The sequence below is a fragment of the Gymnodraco acuticeps genome, unplaced genomic scaffold (genome assembly GCF_902827175.1).
Source record: "Gymnodraco acuticeps unplaced genomic scaffold, fGymAcu1.1, whole genome shotgun sequence".
NCBI classification, from domain to species: domain Eukaryota; kingdom Metazoa; phylum Chordata; class Actinopteri; order Perciformes; family Bathydraconidae; genus Gymnodraco; species Gymnodraco acuticeps.
The window spans coordinates 885,573-907,255 of record NW_022989913.1 but is presented as its reverse complement, the minus strand read 5'-3'; the positions used below and the strand labels follow the sequence as shown (position 1 = coordinate 907,255).

General features: G+C 39.0%; 2 protein-coding genes across 2 annotated transcripts; one reads left to right on the top strand and one right to left on the bottom strand.

The window, feature by feature from the left end:
- Positions 1-760: 760 nt before the first annotated feature.
- Positions 761-9,524, bottom strand: samd7 (sterile alpha motif domain containing 7). The gene is made up of 9 exons (XM_034208573.1): positions 9,435-9,524; positions 5,368-5,493; positions 4,906-5,029; positions 4,038-4,162; positions 3,746-3,827; positions 2,393-3,066; positions 1,827-1,942; positions 1,634-1,744; positions 761-997 (listed from the first exon to the last, which is right to left on the bottom strand). Exons 2-9 carry the CDS (start codon positions 5,468-5,470, stop codon positions 761-763), a joined length of 1,572 nt encoding a protein of 523 aa, XP_034064464.1. The 5' UTR covers positions 5,471-5,493; positions 9,435-9,524.
- A 660-nt stretch (positions 9,525-10,184) lies between these two features.
- LOC117541729 (apolipoprotein D-like) lies at positions 10,185-21,464 on the top strand. Its single transcript, XM_034208879.1, has 5 exons — positions 10,185-10,203; positions 19,035-19,168; positions 19,366-19,487; positions 20,556-20,644; positions 21,223-21,464. The coding sequence occupies exons 1-5, from the start codon at positions 10,185-10,187 to the stop codon at positions 21,462-21,464; spliced, it is 606 nt and encodes a 201-aa protein (XP_034064770.1).
- Positions 21,465-21,683: the final 219 nt, after the last annotated feature.

Here is a 21,683-nt window from a genome sequence, read left to right as displayed (position 1 = left end):
CTGGAGAAATTGCCCCCCCACCACTTTTCTAACAAAGTGACGCCCATGTATGTATGAATATGTGTGACCCATATTCACACAATTCAGAGGGAAATAGTGTACGTTCCACTGCATTTATTTGTTTCCTTAGTTACTTTGAAGATTTAAATAAATAATAGGCAATCGTAATCTGTTACTATTGTTTTTTGTTCTTTGTGTTACTATGTGTGTTTTTTTTATTTGAAATGCAGATTTATGAAATTGAATCCTCACTTATTTATTCCTTACCATGACAGATAGGTACTGCAGGTTCTCAGTACAAAAACCCTTTATTTAAAATACAACAAACGCAAGAAAGGTATCAAACATTCAAACATCTCACTTTGATCTGTAACCATGTAAAACCATTCCCATATTATGTCTATGGTCCTTATAACGGCCTACTGGATGAGTGACACTTATAGCAGCTTAAAAAAATAGGTTTGTTTAAAGCTACAATCAGACTTTTAGAGGCCTGTTGTGAACAATGAAAAATATCTTCTTAACTCACACATCAGTTTCACTTCACTTTTAAAAATATATTCACTTTTATATATAAAAAACAATTATTAAGCTGATACCTGGACCTAATGGGAACTGTGCATTAAATGGCAATGTTTAGCAAGTAGTAAAATAAGCATAATCAATCCAGTAAATGTAAACAAATCCATCACTGAGGCAGCTTGATGAGAGCCTTGCAGACTGGTGAAGTGTTTTCATCTGTCCACATGTTCAGTCCTGATCAGGCTGTCTCGCTGCTGGCAGACGGAGGGGAATTGTTTTCTGTCTCATGAAGGTGATCTGTGGATTTGAGGACTTCGGGGTCTCTTGGACTCGCCAACATCTCGTCACTGTTGCAGTTGACAGGAGAGCCGATCTCTGAGGAGCGGTCCGCAGCCTTCTCTGGAGTGGCCTGCAGGGCGGAGGAGGAGAGCGGCAGGTTCATCATGTACAGCATGTTGCCCACACGCCTGGACACCTGAGGGGGAATGAGGAGAGTTTAAATATATTAGATTGAATAGTGTTTGCAGATGTGTCTCCAAAGACATGAAGCAGAGGACAGGAAGTGCTGCAGATGTTGGTCAACATCTGTATGACATCTGTGCATGTGTACAAAACGTCCCGGTTGCTGGCTGCGTTTCATTTTTTGGAAGCCCAGGGAACTCGATATTTAAAATAGAATTGTCATTCTTATTTTAAAAGTCAGAGAAAATTGAATTTTCTTTTTGACATTAAAGGAAGCAGGTACTGTTGTTAATATTGCATTTGAATTTTCGAATTTGTATTAGCATTTAAAAATAGTCCACTGTACAGCAGGGGACAATTTTGAAAATGAAATACAGCTTTTCTATTTTTTTTCATTCATTTATTTCATTTTTAGCAACCCCTGTATTTTACTTTGACAGTCAACATATAGCTCTGATAGTTAAAGAATAATCAGTAAACCTAGTTCTACTATTACAACATTTTCAACCAAAACAAATTTGACAAATGATCATATATTGTATAGATATTGAATCCATTCAAAGTTGTTAGAGTTGTCCTGACATGTATTCTCAGATAGCACACATCTCACATTTTGTTTATGTGTTTAATCCCAGTGTGTTTCTCCTACCTGTGAGCGGATCTTTAGTGCTGGTCCCAGTTTGAGCCCCAGTGTGTCCAGCAGATGCTCCTCTGACAGAAGGGGCAGCGTCTCCCCGTCAATCATGTGGTCCTTAAACGTCTGCAGAGAGATGCCACACAACATTAGCACAACAATGACTGAACAGAAAGAATAAAGAGAGTTTCAGATAACAGAAACCAACCTGAGCATATTCTGAACATGTGGGTATGCTGTTGATAAAGTTGTAAACATCATTCACGTTCCACTTCCTTATATCTTCGGACCCTTCATCCCCATTAAGAAAGAGATTTGGTCGACCTGGAAAAAAAGACATACATCTTAGTTGGTGTTACATCAGTGGTGGACTGTAACTTTGTGACCTAACAATTTTGAGTTACTTTACTTTCCATATGTTTATACTTCCAATCCTATAATTTAGAGGCGGATATTTCACTTTTTACTGCACTACATTTATTTGACATCTTTAGTAACTAGTTAGTTTGCAGGGTCAGATAAATAATAAAAAACATATTAATGATCAAACACATTCCTTTTTAGTATTATAGGTGAAGCCTGTATGAGGACTTTTCCTTATGTTTTTAAATATATTTTGATGATAACACTTCCTTTAGTAAGAATTTCAACGCAGGAATTTGCATGTGTATTGCTACTTTTATTTAAGTAAAACATGAGCGCCTTTTCCATTACTGTATAAAATACTGGGTAAAGGATTTTGCTAAACTAATATATTGTAATCTAGAAACTAACCAGTTGGAAGGAAACCATTTCCAGGGACTGGGAACATGTAAGGCATGCCAGTGAGCGCTCCACCAGCGGAGGGATCCATGAACTTCTCCTGGAAAGCCGAACACTGGCTGGACATGTCTTTATCGTTTCCCCCGCTGTTGGCCACATTCGACCCGTCCTGACTGTTCACACAGGATTTACGCAGCCCTGTCTCCCCATCTTTGTAGTTCTTCCTGCTTCCTGCTGTGAGTTCAGAGTCTATTTTTGCTTGATGGTGCGCCTTGCTGGTGGCACACTCCTCTCCCATATCCCCCTTTGCCTCCACCTCTTTCTCCTCCCCTGACGTGGCCCCCGGGCTCTGCTCTAATCTCTTATCTTCAGTGTGGCCCTTCAGGTTGGATACGTGGCTGTCTGCGCTCTTGTGAGATGTTGGCCTCCTGCCGACCCTGCGTCCTCGCTCCCTGTGCAGCGTGCCGATGTGCGGGTAAGGGCTGGCCGACATGAGGATGCTGTTGGAGTGCAGCTCATCCAGGCTGGGGCGGTGCACGAAGACATCGTGGCCGTCTGGCATCCGCTGACGACCTCTGAACGCCATGGGGTTTGCAGAGTAGGCCATGGGGTTTTCAATTCCCAATAGTCCCTTCTGGTGGGCGTTCTCCAGCTCCTTCTGGTGCAGGATGGCATTCATCTCCATTCTGAGGGGCACACACACATATTAGACGTGCAGTTCGTGCATGATGGAGACAGATTATCCCACTTTGTTATTAAAGCCATACTTCATCCTAGACATGATCATTTCTATATCAATTCTATACCACATTACATTTAATTTGTGAAGTAAACTATGAATTGAAGTAAATTGGTGCCACATTAAACAACAGCACAACTATATCAACACACCAGTTTACAAAATCTCACTGAATTTATGTAATATAATCCAAGTCTTACTTATTCAGTCATATTCTCCATTCTTCCCACATGCATTTTTGCAAGGACTTTAATACTTAAAACACTTCAAAATAAACAGAATGTGCACCAACGAGTCGTTTGGAAGTAAAAAGAGACCTAGATTATGATAGAGGAGTTGTGTGAGAGATTTTTATAGATAGTTTTGCAGTTGTCAAACACGAACCCCATTTATTTTAATTCAACAAATCCTTTCTCTGTTTTTCGATTGGTGAACATGTTTTGTTCAAGAATTAACAGTAAAGCAGGTGAGTCGTTGATATAGAAATGGTCATTTTGTAAGTTAAGTATCTCTTTTAATATAATGTCCAAAGCTATTGTTTCAGTTTCATTCTGCAACATGTGAAGTGGACCTGTGTGTAGGTGGTATAGGTCTGTGGGATGTTAATTACTTTCTGCACGCAATACCTGGCTATATTCTGCTTGTGGATGAACTCCTGTCGCCGAGCAACTGTTTCCATGGGTTCGGAGGGCATAAAACCATATCCAGCTGAAAAACAAAAAAGACACACAGGCTGTTAAAACTCACTCATATTCCTCCTAAAGGAAAGGCAGAGAAAGGCTGGGAATTATCTCAGGTGCATCTGACCATGCTCTCTTCGTCTTATGTACATTGCCTTGTCTTTTTATGCTGCTGCAACGCAAACATTTCCCAATTTGGGATCAATAACATATTAATCTATCCATCTATCTATCTCACCTGCTCCAGGGAAACCTCTTCCTGGCATGACATTGGCATGGGGGGGCATAGAGGGACCCATGTGAGGTCCCATGTGCATCTGTCGGGCCTCAGAGGCTACCATCTCAGAGGGGGGAACCATCTCCCTAATGACAGGAAAGCATGAAAAATCAGTCATCTACAGCGGTTGAAAGTACATTTACTCAAGTCATTTTCTTAGTTACCATTTTGAAGTACTTGTACTTTAATTGAGTATTTCCATTTATATGCTACTTTATACTTCTCCACTACATTAAAAAGGGAAATATTCTTTTTTTCCTACAGTACATTTATTTTTAAATCTTTAGTTACTTTTCAGATTAGGTAAAATTATCGAATATATTTTAAAAAAAGTTAAGAAAAGATAGTCGAACTTTGTCTACAATAGTAATATACTGCCTAATGCAACTACAAAAATACTGTCATATATACTATAGACAATACTTATATTCCCATATGGAGGCCATTTTTTGCACTATGAGAACTTTGACTTTTAATACTTTTAGTTAATGTTGCTAATAATACTTCTGTACTCTTACTTAAATAATAAATGGAATGGCACTATTACTTGTAAAGGAGTATTTTGACAATAATGTACTGGTATACTTTCACTCAAGTACAGGATCTTAATACCTCCACACCTGGTCATTTATACACGACTTCAAGGGGCAGATGATCGGCTTTAATAACTGCTAATGTGGTCTCAATTAAAGCTTTGTCATTGTACAAAGTGTACCTTGTTTCTCTCGAGTTGCCATGTGTTATTTTCCCTTATCCACCTTTGACTGTATATTCTCAAGAGGCCCACAGAGCTACTGTTTCAGTTTTAAGAGTGAAGTAATGTACAGACCTCTCCATGAAGCGAGGTTCGAACTGCGCTGGAACGCCCTGTAACCTCTGCTGCCCCTGGGCGAGGATCTGTGGAGCCATGGCCATCTGATTCCTCATTATCAACTCCTGCCTCTGCCTCAGCTCTGCAAGAGAAGAACAAGCACCACAGGTCACCAGGAAGTCAGTCTACAGCCTCTATATGTGAGACGTGCACCGATTGACTGTAAAAGCTGAAGCCTGCAGGTACTACTGAACAGGTAACAATCCAATACACTCCAAAGACAAGGTCAGACAAGTTGGATTAACCTGTTTGGAGCTCAAAAATGCATATTCGGGCTTCAAGGTGGTGTCAGGACCTGCATTTTTACACATTCTCATGAATTCTACGGCAATTTTTTGTGTTTTTATATGTTTTATAACATTTTCTTTGAATCTTCTAGTATTTAACATTATTGTTTAGAATTGTTTTTGAATTTCTCACCTCCAGCTGACATGCCGTTGACCAGACGGTACCAGTGCTTCTCATCCAAAGCACCCTGCTCTCCCAGCGCTGTCATCTTCCTCAGCTGCTCCCGTGGGGTCATGACACGCGACCTGCGACAGAAACCTGTAAGAGTTTTTTAAAAGTTAGAATATGTGACAATTACTTTTACAAACTTGGTTCTGTAATGGTTCATGACATTTTGGAATATAATTTTATAGAAAATGTAACTTGGATGGATGCAGACATTGTGTAATTCTTCATGAGTACCACAAGGAGGCAGCACATGTCTACACATTAAATAGCCTGTTGATGGTTAAAGGACTTTAGGGTATCATCCTTTATAAAATAGTATACTTATATATAACTACTCAAATGCTCACAAACAAACAAACATAATTTGTGACTTCACAGCGTCATCATCACATACATTATATTAAATATAAAAACGATTATTTTTAACCAATCAAACTTAAAATTTACAGCACATTTTGTGTCGCAACAATTGAATGAGGAAGACTTGAACAATTTAATATAATTAATAACATATTTGAAAACTGGCAGCTTGAATGAACTGCCAATATCATGTCCATGCATACACAACAAATATATTCCTTAACCTTTGATCCTTCCTCGTACCTTTCACCTCTACCTTGACAGTGAGCTATAATCTTAACCAACTTTAGCCCTAACCCTCACCTTAAACCTAATCTTACATTTAAACTAAACACCTATATCCAAATCTTCAACGGAATACCAACCCCTTAACATGTGGAGAAATCTTCGGAGATATTCATCTTATCTTTACATTACATTACATCACATACTGTATAGTAACATGACACACACACACACACACACACCACACACACACACACACACACACACACACACACACACACACACACACACTAACACACACACACACACACACACACACACACACACACACACACACACACACACACACACACACACACACACACACACACACACACACACACACACACACACACCACACACACACACACACACTCCAAATGGCTGGGCCAGCAGCTTGTGTAAGGGAGCACAATTGACTTAGACACCTACAATTAGCCTTCTACACTGCACAAATCCAATTACAAAATATGATACTGTAAATGACAGCGCGATAATCCAGTTCTGCTAATCCAGGAGCAGAGTGTTCAATATGCCTCTATGTAGATGAGTGCCCACAAATTCACCACCACCTCTTCATATCATACACGTTTACAGTGATCATGATTGTATTTGATTAATAAACTGGTCAGTGTTTGGGACAGGTGCAAACTGTGCCTTTTTTCTGCTGTCCCCTCCCCCAGAGAAGATTTACCCAGAGGCCTTGAGCATTATCCACAGTCCCTCAAGTTCCCTCTGAAACTCATCTAATCTGAGGGCTGTAATCCGCCTATTAGTCCTGCAACAGTCTGCTAGCTGCATCTGGTGACCTGCCTGAGACCGCCCTGCTGGGCCGTCCCACCCCCATCCTCTCCTCCCAGGCCTCTGCTACCCTCAGGATCCTATTAGCTAAATCCTGGCTATACAGCACTTTAAAGGGATGTGTTAGAGGTAATCCGCACGTTTAGAGTTTTACCCTCAGCAAACCTTGCCTGTAAGCATCCTGGACAATACACCCTAAGTGCTAAGCCTATTAGCCTCCATTAACTCCCAGGATGTCCTAAAAACACCTTGGGGATAAATCTGGGGATGCAATCGGTTTATGTGGAGCTATGTGGTGCGAACATATGCACCCTTCCACCACCTACTTCTCTGTCAATGTCACAACAGCTAGCATCAGCAAATGAGAAGAAATGTATTCCAACATTTATGTCTCTGTGATTAAAAAGTTGTCTCAAAGTCCCGAGACTCAGGGCATTGTGACAAATGTATTACCGATTTCCCATTCACTTTACTTGGAATCAATGTTTAGAATTTCATGTGTGATACATCTGTCTGTTCTTCAAGAATATTAAGCTTTTAAGTGTTAAGAGTTTCCATACTTGTTTGATTGTAGAAACAAAAATGTAAACCTAGAAATACCCCTGATCCTTTAAACATAAAAACATTTCAGAAACTGAACAAGAGGAGTCTGTGTTAGGACCCAAGTGTGCCTCTGTATGTTTTAGCATTACATGCAAGTGACAGAGTTTAGCTGTTTAAATTTTTTTTTTTTTTATATGCAACGATTTCCATGATCCCCAATACTCTTCTGACCATTAGGATAAATAAATATTCAAACTGCTGCAGGATAACAAACGATATTTTTAACTTTTTTCTGTTGGAGCTGTGCTGGACATGACTTATGTGCTGTGATTTTAAACACAAACAAAGACATGTTGGGTTTTTTGTTGTTGAGTTTTTCAGATTTTAAATGATTCATAGTGTCTAAATTGTGTACAAATATCCATCTACCATCTTTGTTTGGATTTGTAAATACACTTCGATCAAAATAATATTTCATACAGATTGCTGAAAGAGTCTTTTAGGATTCTGTACATACCATATCATTTAGTGTCAAATTAAATGTTAGGTTCAATAAAGGTTGTTTTTCTTGAGGAAAATGTTAAGCTGCATAATGTAAAGGTAATACTTGTGAGGAGAAAAGTATGGCTACACTTGTGGGAACTTGATTGGAATCCTCAGTTGAGGCCAGTTCAATCACAGCTAACACTTTGATTAAGTTAAAGTCTTGAAGATGAACTTGTAGCCTGAGACTTAACATGTTGTAACACATCCTCAATCCTGAAACATCATGGTATTTATATGCAACCCAGTCTCACGGCATTTCGTGTTATAGTCATGAAATTAATTTAATCTATTGATTCGTGTTCCCCAACACGATTTCCGCATTTTTGCAATGCAATGTATTTCTATTGGTAGTATGTTTCGTGCCTGCACCACGTCTTTTTGTCCGGTCGGGTCTTGGAATACCGGAATCTGTGTGGTTCATAAAAACATTTTCTTACTCAATATCTTACCCTAAGCATACGTTTTTTTGCCATCCGCGAGGAGAAGAAATGGGGCTCAGAACCTCAGAATACTGAAATCTGTATTTGTTTTAATCTGTTTTTCGTTCTAATTTGTTGTTATTTACGTTGCTTTTAAAATCGTCCTGTGTGACACGAAAAAAATTGCGAAATCGTGTTGGTGAACACGAATCAATAGATTATTTTTGTGACTATAACACGATATGCCGTGAGACTGTGTAGTTATATAACCTTACAGGGACTTTTAAAGCAGAGTTTTGTGAGTGAGTGCGTCATAACAGGTGATAAACTCCTGTCTCATATTTCCTCGACAAACCAAGGCCACACCACAGCTGCCAAATCCGGGGATTTGCTGTTGCTGGTTAATCTCATTACAAGAATTAATTAAAGGGAAAAATTGCTGACGACTTGGATGCAGTTTTGAGGAGGTCATATCAGACAAGACAGAAGTATTGTCTAGTCCTTCTTAATCCTCACACAACGTACTCATACTAAAGCCATGCATGTTCTGCCAGTAACAAAAGCAGATTACATTTGATTGAGTTGTTTGTGGTGAGAATTAAACGTGGTGTCATAAACTCACATGACAAAGTGTTTAAAAGGATGATTGAAAGAATACAAATCAATATAAATCAATATATTTAAATGACTACAAATCACCACAGTTGATACAAACATCATGCTTATTTATGATGTATTTTAGAATCATTTCTTTTTTTTAATAAGCTCTATTTACAGAATCTAGCTTAATTAAGATGGTAATTATCCAGATTTCAAGGTTGTTCCCCCAATCATAATTTGCATTTTTATAATATTGTGATGCAAATATCCAGCTTAACACATTTAGGATTGTTTGTTATTTTTGCTTACTGAGGCATACGACACTTATAATACATAGTCAGGAATAAACTAAGAAGATTTCATGCTTTTACAAGAATAACTGTAGAGTACATTTGATTTCCAACAACTGAAATCGACGTAGACAAATCAGTCACAATGAAAGAAAAAGACAAATGGGCAAAGGGAAATAAATGGAAGAGGAATATTTAAATAACTTACCTTCAAGTTCACACTAATGAGCAGACCTGCGAACTGGTTTTGTATCAATTCAGGTAAAAAAAAAGTCAAACAAGTGCAGGGAATATCAGCTCACGACTGTCTCTCCCATCAACTTCCAACTAAATGGCCTTCCTCGAACCAGCCAACTGCTCTGAGTGTTGCCAGCTAACTGCCTTAACTAAAAAAGACCTCTTAAATACCGATTCATTTCATCTGCATTAGATGGCCTTATCTCCGGCGGTAAGCCCTCCCTGTCCTGACATCACTATGATCTCCCATCCAACTGCCCGCCGCACCTTGCCACTGATGTGTAATTACTGAAGCAGCACTGGTCCTAAGCATGGAGTGCTAAACCTCTTTCAACATTTACCTCACTAATCCCTTGTTAGCGCTTTAGACCATAGTTAAGACACCTAAATGCTTAGCTTCCTTTTCCAGTTCCAAAATGTCGCATGCCCTCCTTAGCTGCTCTGCGGCCACATGCAGAGAAGCTTTGACGCTGTTTGCAGACATTTTTTAAATCTAGCAGATCAGTCTTGTTTTTGTTTTTCTCACATGTCTAGGTAGGGTGTCAGTAATATGCTCCCCAGGGGCCGAGGGGTTGAACCAAACATGCTTGTTGGTAATTTTCTAGAAATCCGACTAAATGTTGGGCGGATGATCCTCTCAGACCTCTTAATCTGACAGTTTGTGCTCACCAACCACTTACAGCAAGACCCTGCACTTCTTTGAATTACGTTTTTCTCTTTAATGCCTGGCGGGCAGAAAGGTGTGCACAGTTGGTGGGCCAATTTGTTAAACTGCAGTTATGATATGAAAGAGTTTCTATCGTTTTCTACAAGACAGCAAAGAGCTCCTGCAGAGTTGAGTGAAATTAGAGGTCTCTGAACCCTTGTGAGGTTGAACGGTCTTTCAATATACCACAAGGTAAAATATGGGAGTAAATAATACCCCACTTGTGAATTTTAAAGCTTTTATTTGTCCCAAAACGGTGGTTGCTAACAAGTGGCTAAATTATGATGCTAAACGTCATCGCGCCAAACAGAGTCTGACTAAGGTGACTAAGGATTAAAGGTGGTGTATGTAATTTATTTCAGAAATACTTTTTGTTATATTCCATGGAATGCTCTTAACATCCCGATAACAATGAATATATTAAATGCTTTGACAAAAAATACATTAAAAAATGTCATCTGTGGAAGCTGTAGCGCTGTAAAAAGCACGACCAATCATCTGAGCCGGCCTGGCTAAAATAACTGGATGGCCTACCTGCCTGTCAGCCTTCCATCTGTGCACAAACTTATCTCGTGCCCTCATTGGTCATGTGCGCGTTCATGTGTGTTGGAGGAGGGGCTCTGTAAGGAAGTGGCAGATTTTTGGTTGTGTACTATCAAATTCTAGTGCACTCGAGCTGGTTTCTCCAAAATTACATACCCCACCTTTAATAATAATAATAATAATAATGCATTTTATTTATATAGCGCTTTTCACAACTCAAAGACGCTTTACAGTATGACGGAGGGTAAAGTCATTTAAGTCATGGGACTGTGGATTATACCCTATACAGTCTATGTTTATACCTTAATGTTGTTTTTTTATTATATTTAGCCTACGCTTAGTGCAACTGGTAGCTTGCTAACATACTAAACCAAGATCGTTAGCATGGTTAGCATTAAAGCATTGTAGCATTTGCACTGTCACCCTTAGTGTTCTACAAACCTAATAATATAGCGCAGGGGTCTTCAACTAAAATTCAACGAGGTCCAGTTAGAGAAAATCTCCCCATGCAAAGGTCCGGAACATCAAAATGTCTAACTTGCTTCATGAATTAGTGTGATATATAAATTGAAGTGACCTGTAGCTTTATCAACGTCTGCATGTAATCAACAACTGACTGCCAATCAAATAAAGAAAGTACAATTAAAAAACAACAATATTTATTGTCAATTAACATTACTTAAATACTGTGGATATGTGTAATGTTCCTCTCGGGCTGCATTTACAAATAAAATAGAAAAAATAAATAAAATAGCTTTTGAAAATATGTGCATCTTAAAAGTGCTTAATTTTAGATAAATAAATAAAGTGTAGCAGCAGCTTGAGTTTCCCTTTTTCTTTGTTAACCGTTTCACATCATGACTTAACAGTTTCAGCCGATTATAGAACAATATCAGTCTTTACACATCATAACAATTGAACAGTTTTAAAGTTTCTCTTTCTTTCCCTCTTATATTGCAGTCCCTCACTCACTTTTTTAAAATTCAGTGTGAGAATTGAGCTTGAGCTTGTCCTGCCAGGAGTTTGTAAATCTGGGCTGAAATGGTGTCAGGGCCATTCTCATACACACATGCAGGTGCTCATTGGTTACAGTGATGCAAACACAGGTATGGTGAAAAAAGAGAGAACTATTCGAAGCAGAAAAAAAACAGCGTAATATACCATCTGACAAAGGCCTGTGCTATAATGCTTCAATTAACTGCTATTCTTTATAATATACTCAGATCAATAGGAGACAGAGATGTTAAGTTAAAAATCAAGGGTTTTTATTATTATTTACAGCAGGGGTGGGGAACCTTTTTCCTTTCAATTTTTACAACATCCTCCGAGGGTCGTACAAATTATTGAACTCAACCTTTGCTTAAAAAAACTAAAATCACAGCCCATTCATTTCGCCTTTCTTTCATGCTGTGCAATGAAAAAGCAACCTCTTAATCCAGATATCTCACCATGACTCGCGCATGCATGCACGTGCACGGTGTGGCATGACCACCAAAACAGAAAGATATGGACACAAGATGTGTGCAAATGTATTTAGTATCCTATCCATGTGAACATGATTTAAGTGGGGGGGGGACTTAACCTCCTCTAGGGGGGTCAGGGGGCATGCTCCCCCGGGAAGATTTGTTTTTAAATATTGAAGTTAAAAGCATCAATCTGGTGCACTTTGAGAGCAACATTAAGAGATCTATGGATACATCTCTCAACACCCATATGAAACAGAACTGTAAGCATATTTTTCTTTTTGGATATTTTACAAATCACTCCCCTTTTAAACTGTATTCTTGTTATTTTTAACAACTTTTTTGTTACTGTCATATAGTATTTTATACCTGTTTTTAATTTAGTCTCATTAATAACTATAATGATCATATCAAGGTGTGCCTTAACCTCACTGAGCTGAGGTTATTTGAGCCTCTCGGGAGAGAGCTCTCTTCCACCTGGTTGTAGAAAAGCTCTTTAAATTCGTTAGCATAGCTAGCTAACCAGATGCTAATAACAACAGATCGCCACTGTGCTTACAACTAAAGACACAGCCACGCAAACACTGCGGCATGTGTACGGCTCCTTATGGGTATTGCAATATTTGAAGGGCTGGAGCCGCGTTCTGGTGCTCAGCACTCCTTTCAGACGAGACATATACCACGTGACGTGGAGACACGTTACGCTCGTGTTGTGTTCAAGGAACCTGTCCTTGGCCAGGAAAAACAGGTACTCGCTTGTTTAATTATTTTTGCGGTCTAGATTTCTTCTTCTTTTTTGAAGTGAGAAGTTGTCCGTCAGTCGGACTGACGGACGGACGGACTCCCTCCCCCCCACCCCCAATACGAAAACTCTTCGGTTCTCCACGAATTACGCAAGTCACCCAAATCAGCGTTAAAAAAGCGGGAGACGCCGAAAAATCCCCAATTAATGTATTGATTATAGCTCCGGGTCCGTATCATGGATGTATAATAAGAACTGGATACAGCGTGGGAGGCGGGGCCTCATTAATTCCTATGAGAGCTGCTCATTAGCGCATGATGATAAAATGGCCCAACTTTTGAGAGAGTGAAACGTCACAGATTACCCAGCATGCCTGAGAAGTACCCGTATGTGCACTCATAGAGCATGCGCAACTTTAACCAAAATGCTCGTTCACATCAAGCACGTCAATTTGCGTACACGTAACAGCACCGCGCGTTCATGACAGCATGGTAATGGAGGTTGTTATCATGGATTTTATATGAACGAGGCGGCATTTAGCAGCTAGCGGCTAGCTAGTAATGATGCTAATGTACACATCAATCGTTATGTACTTATATTACGCTGTAACAGGATCTAGTGATATCCAACAGAGCTTCATTTAGCATGAAATAATTATTGCACTGTATATATATATATATATTTATATACAGTGCAATAAGCTTCTTAGTGCAATACGAAGCTACAGGGACGTTAATAATGTCGGTAATATTAACTTTATTTAATACAACATTTACGGTACAAGATTTAATCATACAGCCCATGTATGATAATGAATTACAGCAAACATGTGCAATATATCCATTATTACAGCTCCGTGGGATGGCAGTAAGACGATATGGATCCGTTCTTATCCATGGGTAAAGATAAACGCAACTCACATTGGTTTCTCATACAGCATCTCTGTAGGCTACGTGTATTCACTGAATTTCACTCTGCCTTTAACGGCTCGTTGTAGCTCCAATAGCTCCAGCCCCACCCTCCCTGTGAGCACAGTGTGCTCTGATTGGTCGGGACACGTAACATGAACGTGCCGGGCGGCGCGGTCCCGTGGGTTAGATGCGCGTTCATAATGCAGAGGGAAATAACTCTCAGAATAACGTTATTAGCACATTTTTACAACTTGAGGAACGAATGTTTTTAATAAGGGCTATACAAGTGTTCATACTGGGTAGTTTATTTAGTCTAAAAAAAATTATCCAACGAGTTACAGACCACTCTTTCCCCATGTAAGTCAATGGGAAAAAGTGTTTCCGGGCCTGGCAACCAAACGGAAGTGTAGTACCGCCGTTTGGCCAGCACGAATATTTTCATCTGAGTCCGGCGCACTTCCTGGGGGCTTGGTCCGTATAGGTCGGCGTCTGGGTCCGGATCCGGACCGCGGTCCACCTGTTGCCGACCCCTGATATAGCGCATTGACAAGATGTCTCTTTTAAACAATCATTCTTGATCTGCCTTCTCCTGATACAAAAAAATGTAATGTAATTGTTAAGATCTGAAAGCGACTGAAGTCATGTTTCTCAAAATGATTTCCCAATGATGAGAACCGAGCAGCTGAATATTCTGCAGCTACTCCTCAAAACATGAAGAGGTGCACCTGATCATCAACAAAGCTTTGGTACACTCTGTCATGCAATTATGCTAATTTCGTATTGAAAGGGGTTTAATGTGTGCCAGGAAATGACTCACCACACCATTACAGTACATTACAATTCGCATTACAACCAATTCAGGCTTTTAGCCTCTGTATACTGCAGCACAGACACATTACACGTGAGTTTCCTTCAGTCATGCTGTTGTTCAGAGCAGTTTGGACATGGAGCTGCAGAAGAATAATAGTGGAGGGATGTCATTATAAACACCAGAGCTGCACTGAGCTCTTATATCAGTGACCTTTAGCTTTAATAAACTGTGTCAGTCTCCTGTGACCTGCTGCTGCTGCTGCTGGATGTGTGTGTTCAGTTTGTTGCTGTTACAGCTTCTAAAGACTAGACGTTCATTATAGAGCTTTGCAGATAGAGCCTTTGCTGTCAGGGCTGCTGGACTTTGGAACAACCCGCCTGAGAAGATCAGGGTCTTTAATTCACTTTAAAAACACACTTTTTTAGAATAGCTTTTATGTGTTTATATTTGTGTTTTATTACTAACTTGTGTTGTTTTATTCTGAACTGTATAATGTGTTAAATTACAGGCTTTCTGGTATATGTTATGCTCTGTGTGTACAGAATCTAAATGTGTTCGTTTTCATGTAAAACATTTTGTGAATTTGTTTGAAATGTGCTGTATAAATAAAGTATACTACTATTATTATTATTATTATTATTATTATTATTATAGTTTCAGTCCATTACTATTCTAATAATTACTGAACGTCTTGAATCTATTCTCTTTTCATTGCAGTTTGCATCATAACAAAACAACTCAGTTTAAGAATTACACCTAATGTATTTATCCTCCAAACATAGACATAATTTCATCATAATTTAAACCATGTGATTTGAATGTAAGATAGAAATGCATAAACCTTTGTCTTCATTCCAAAGGTGAAAGTCCAATGTGATACTTCAAATAGAAACATCAAAAAACAAGCTTAACTTTTAAAGTAACATTTTATTGCCTTTGATTATGGAAAATTTCCCAACGCTTACAGCCTGACAGAGAATGCCGTTCGATGTAGTGTCACAATCTTATATGCATAATACTACACAGAGCCATGTTACAGGGATTTTCTTATTGCACATACTCATTGTAACCCTGGTGTTGCATGTTTTAATCTTAGTCTTTGTACTTGTTTTCCTCTGAAGCCATCTTCTACTTAATGAACACAAAAATACATATATTGTAAAAACAGCACCAACCTGTTCCTTTATGGCTTATCAATCTGCATCCTTGGTTGCAGCTGCATCACTGTTTTGTCAACGAGTGCATTAACTTCGATTTAAGTTTTATTAAAATCAATAAATGCTACATAAACCTGATTAATGTAAGTAGAAACTGTCTGTTTGAGCAGGAGACAAAAATGTAGATTTCTACTGAAAAGAGACTTATGAAGGATTTAGGGAATTAAGAGAGCAGAGCATTAGGACACCTAAACCGCTAATTTAAGAATCTCCTTGGTGTAAGCTTTTTCTGAGGGATTTCTGTCCGTCTTGTTTGCACCCAGCATTATAGAGTCACAGTGAGGCGAAGGGATCAGAACAGGTTTACCTCCAGGAAGAGGACCGGCTATAAATTCACAGAGCACAAACACACGTCCATCTTCTAATTGCAGGAACAATCTGGAGTCCGGATTCCTTGCCATTGAATGACAAATGTCCCAGAAAGCTGTAATCCCTCAGAGGTGCAAGTCTTTTACATTCAGTGGAAATCTTGTTTAGGTCTCGATTACTGTGAGATTTAGGATGAAGAATCCCTGAAATAACTGGCAAAGCCTTTAGATCCTCATTGTATTACATTCAGGTAATGTGTACTGACACAGTGAATGTCATTCAAGATTAGGGTTGCAAAGGGGCGGAAAGTTTCCAGTAAATTTCCGGAAAGTTTCCATGGGAAGTTAAACTGGGGAATTTTGGAAATATTCGATGCAAAATTAAACAAAAAACATGACATTTCAACAGATCTTTTTTTTTTTAAGTAGAACAGAACAAGTTTTAATTATTTTATTGAACAATTATTTGTTTCATTGAAGAACGAAAACAGGAATGTTGAGTAAAATGTTACTCATCCCCCCCAACCCTACTCATTAAAAAATGAACAAAAATGCACCCCCCCAGCCAAAAATCCCATTCAAAATGTTAAATGAAAAGAGCCCTTCTCCCTCCACGAAGTCCCATTAAACATGCAAATCTTCCTTCAAGCGATCCTCTGCATTTTGGCTAAACCCTTTCAGTCAACGGGCTCTTCCTGGGCCTCATCAACATCCAACTCTGAGTCTTCCTCTTCCTGTCACTGTCCAGCCTTGTTGAGGATGGCTCTGTGTCAGGCTCAAAGAGCCTTAGGTTTGCCCGAATGCCAACCAGTGAGCCTGTTGCGAACCTTTGTGTGGTCTCAATAGCCATGCAGTAAGCAGTGTGCTATGGCATGGATATTCAAGTGTACTTGAATGGTATCTGTTTGTTTTAGTCAAGATTATGCTAAAATATACTTTCCCCAACTATATTGAAACCTTCAGTTTAGAAAATTCCCAGTTTATTCCCATAAATTCCCGTTAATTCCCGTGGAAAGTTTCCATCTTTGAAAATTCCCGGAATTTTGCAACCCTATTTAAGATTTCACTTAAGTATACAAACGTACAACTTAAAGCAAATAAAATGAAAAGTATTACAGAAAGTCCCTTTTAAAGAGTTTTATAATGATATACTCATCATATTATTGAAATATTGTATGCTTTAAAATGTAAGCAACAGTTTATGTAGTAGCTTGTAAAGTCATTTATATTGGATTTAATTTAATCCCTTAATATATATCTGTAAATAACTTGGAATTAAAGCTTTAACATAACGAAGTAAAAAGTACAATATTTCCCATCAGAGTGTAATATAAAGGTGTAATTAGATTGAATTACTCAAGTAAAATAACAATTACTTCAATACAATAGCACTTGAATACATTTACTTTCAACTGCTTTAATTGAAATGTTCTTGCTCGCCTAATACTGTAAAAATATGCCTATTTATTATATTATACATTTTTGCTACAACTACTTAATGCTACAAAGATACCATCTTCATCTGAAAGCAGTGGATGGGGAAAACACATCTAGGTAACATCAAGGGACTAAAGTTTATTTTTATGTTGTGAGACACTTGAGGAAAATATCTTTAGGCAGGTAATCTTGCAGGAGCCTCACACGTCTGCATCAATGAAGAAGAACAGCTCGCACCGTGACAGTCTCCAGAGGACTGACCAAACACCTGATCAGAGGCTTTACGATGCCCTGAAGTAAAATGGAAAGTGAAATGATTAGCAGGGCCTTCTGTACGATGTCTGAGGCTGTTAGGCTAAATGTAAATCACTGTGGTGTCACATATTGGATCCATTGGATTTTTAATTTGTTTTGAGTCAAGTTGCTCTGATAGCTCCACAATGCATTGAGCTGAAGGCTGACAACAAAAATGCTCACAATGGCAGACTTTACATGTTTGGTATGTGATGTTTACCCTGTTCACCACCTTAGTCTAGCGTGTTAGCATGCTAAAGCGTGCTGCTGTACTTAGCATTACACATCATGTAATACAGGCAGACGGTAATGTCAATAGAGAGTTTGGCCCCTAATTTAATACATTACAAAATGCACTTTTACAACAAATAAATGGTGGTTGAGCATTTCATATATTATGTTTGAATGTAATAATACAGTATATGTCATTCATTTTTTAAATATAGTAAAACCAGAGGAAAACTTCAAGTTTAGACGTTTGTGCATTTTACTCAAAAGTCGACCTCACTGTGGAGCTTCTGGAAAGATCAGTGGGTTCACTAAAGTTAGTAGGATTTTTTCTTTGAGCAACATGAATGTCATCTGATAGAGATTAAGATAATAATCTGAATCAGTGCACAAACCAACATTACCTTCCAAAAACGACTTCACATTCTGCTGTATCAGTTGGTACAAATGTGTTTTATTGTGTCCGTATTGATACATTTTTATAGTGTTTTATACATATATTTAAACTAAATAAACCAATTTAATTAAAATATAGTTTTTTTACATATTGAAAAAACACTATAGGCTATGTTGTATAATGGTTAGAATATTTGCTTTTATTCTGAGCTATTTTTGACAGCAGCACTGTTATCTTACTTTTACACTAACATGTCAATCATCTCTACTTATGTCAGAGGCCTTTGTGTAAACAGGTGCATATTCTCCCACAAATGTATAGAAACAGCCTCACATATTATCGTAAAGGAGGGGCTGATGCAACATATCTATAAAACTCCACCAAAACGCAGATCTTCACTTCTACCAGTTATACAGGTAAGCAGGAGGCAGTTCTCCTTTTCTACACCGGTGTCTCTTTTTAAATGAATTTATTATAATTATTCCAAATCTGTATAACTTTTTGTTTTATTCAGGTTGTGGAGAAAACATGAACGCCATCCAGGTAATTTCCCTCACTCTGCTGTCCGTTCTGGCGGCCAGCGCTCAGGTCATCATGCCAGGAAGATGCCCCCAGACGGGCGTCCAGGAGGACTTTGATACTGCCAGGGTGAATACAAACTTTATTAAACTCTTTTGGGAAACAAGGCAGCATTTAATTCATATTTCATTAAGTTCCAGGAGTTAGCAAATGAGGCCTTCTGGGACCTGCTGTAATAAACAAAAATGGCAAATGAATGCCTCAAGACTCTGCAGCTCTTCATCAACAGTAAATTGATGTTGTGTTGTTGTGTGTTTCCTCTGCAGTATCTTGGTAAGTGGTTTGATATCCAGAGACTGCCAAACACCTTCCAGAAGGGCGAGTGCTGCACTGCCACCTACAGCCTGCAGAGCCCCGGAGTCGTTGGTGTCCTCAACAGCGAGCTGCTGTGAGTACTCCACATGCATACATTCACTTTTTCATGAAGAGTTTGACCACTAGAATGTACTTTCTGGAGCTATCACTTATCAAAAAGGGGGTTTCACTTTACTGTGAAGGCTAAACTAAGTTTTGTGAAGCCTGTGACTGTAAGTCTGTAATTTACATGTACTCAAGTACTTCTTACAATACATACAACTTTGATGTATTGTTACCATACTTGACTTTTTCAATTGTAAGCTAAAGGCTTGTACTACACTACATTATGGATGGGACTACTGTGCTCTTACTTTACTACTATATATTGAATATATATTACATTTAGATGTGGTTACTTTACAGATTAAGAGAGCACAAAAATAAACACATGATCAGGTTATAAAAACATGATGCTGTGGTTTAGATTAAACTATCCAACAGTTTATAATGTAGGTAACAGAGGATGCTACTGTTAAAGTTCTCTGTAGCAGGAGTAGTGATATTCTTAAAATATGTTACTCTCTGAAAGGTAGCATCAGATGTCGCGTTAACCGAATATGACGGATTTTTTGTAACAATGACGGAAAAATCTGAAAGCCGTCCGTCATTTTGATGGATTAGAACAAACTCAGAACAGCGCCACAGTTTCCTTGCAGCGAGGCTCCGGTGTTATGCCGTGTTATGCATGCCCGCCCAAAAGGAAATTATACAGTTTCCAAACCTAACTTTGCCGAACAGAACTGAGTATTTGCTTTACGCGATCCTGCGAGGTGCAATGGGAATGCATAACACGGCGCTAACAGTCCCCCGTTGACAGTTCACGAGCGTGCTCTCCCCCCGCCCGGCAGAGTTGCGTACAGGCCGACGGGTAATAATGGATTTTGACGGAAATGTTACGATCCTGCCCGTCAAAATGACGGGCAGCGAAAAAGTCTAGCGCAACCTCTGGGTAGCATAGCATACACCAAAAACTATGACTTTTACTACATTTTTCTGTTCATACTTATTTAGGACATTCATTTTCAGACTTATATTATAACAAAAAAAAATTCCATCACTTTGTGTAAATGTTTCTAAATGTATGTTTTGTTTCTTTTAGTTCTGATGGTACCATTAGCAGCATCAATGGTTCTGCCACCGCCAAAGACCCCTCTGAGCCCGCCAAGCTGCAGGTCTCCTTCTTCGAGTGTAAGGACATCTTAGTTATTACGAACCTGGAAATATAACTGTTCCAACACTCAGAGTTACAGTTGAAGTGTCCTCTCTATCAATACTGTAGAACAGGGATGTCCAAACTACGGCCCGGGGGCCAAATGCGGCCCGCGAGTCATTTTTAATCGGCCCTCAGCAAATTAAAAAAGTATAATGGAATATGGCCCACAAATTAAACTTGTGCTTGTCTTATATCGTACTTTTCAAATATATATACGTACAAATATATTACACAGTATTCATGTGTTAGTAATCACATTTTTTAAAGTTGAAAACATTTTCTAACAAATGTAAGTTGATAAGACAAATGCCCAATAACTTATTTACAAGCTTGAAATATACCCTTCATATTTCTGCTTATTATAAGCAATCTGAGGCTTCTGTTTTCAGGAATGAGCTGCTAACAAAATAAAGCAAACCCTATGCTGGGATGTAGGTAGTTTGTTTCCTAAATCCTTTTCAAGTATCAAGAATAATTTACCCACATTTGATTGATTTTGCTAACTTATATGAGGTCATATATCAGTGACATTACTGTCTCTTTTCACCTGCAGACGCCCCCCCTGCTCCTTACTGGGTGCTGTCCACCGACTACGAGAACTACTCTCTGGTGTACAGCTGCACCGACCTCGGGATGCTGCACTTTGACTTCGCCTGGATTATGAGCAGAGAGCCCACCCTGTCCGAGGAGACCCTGGGGGAGCTGCAAGGCATCCTGTCCTCCATGGGAGTGAGCGTGCACAAGCTACTCACCACCGACCAGTCCGAGGCCACCTGCAGCTCCATGAGCCTGTAACTGAGTCAGAGGAGGAGGCCTGCAGGCGGACATGTGGTTAACTTCTCACTGTTTGTCTCATGCAAAGTCAATGCAATAAACTTATTTAAACAGCAGAGTGTTGGTGTCTTTTCTATGTTACTGGGAGGTCTGATGTATACACTGTTGATAATGTGTATTGTTGGGAGGTTATAGGTTACAGCTTACTAGTTATCCTTTAAAAAATGAATTAAGAAATCA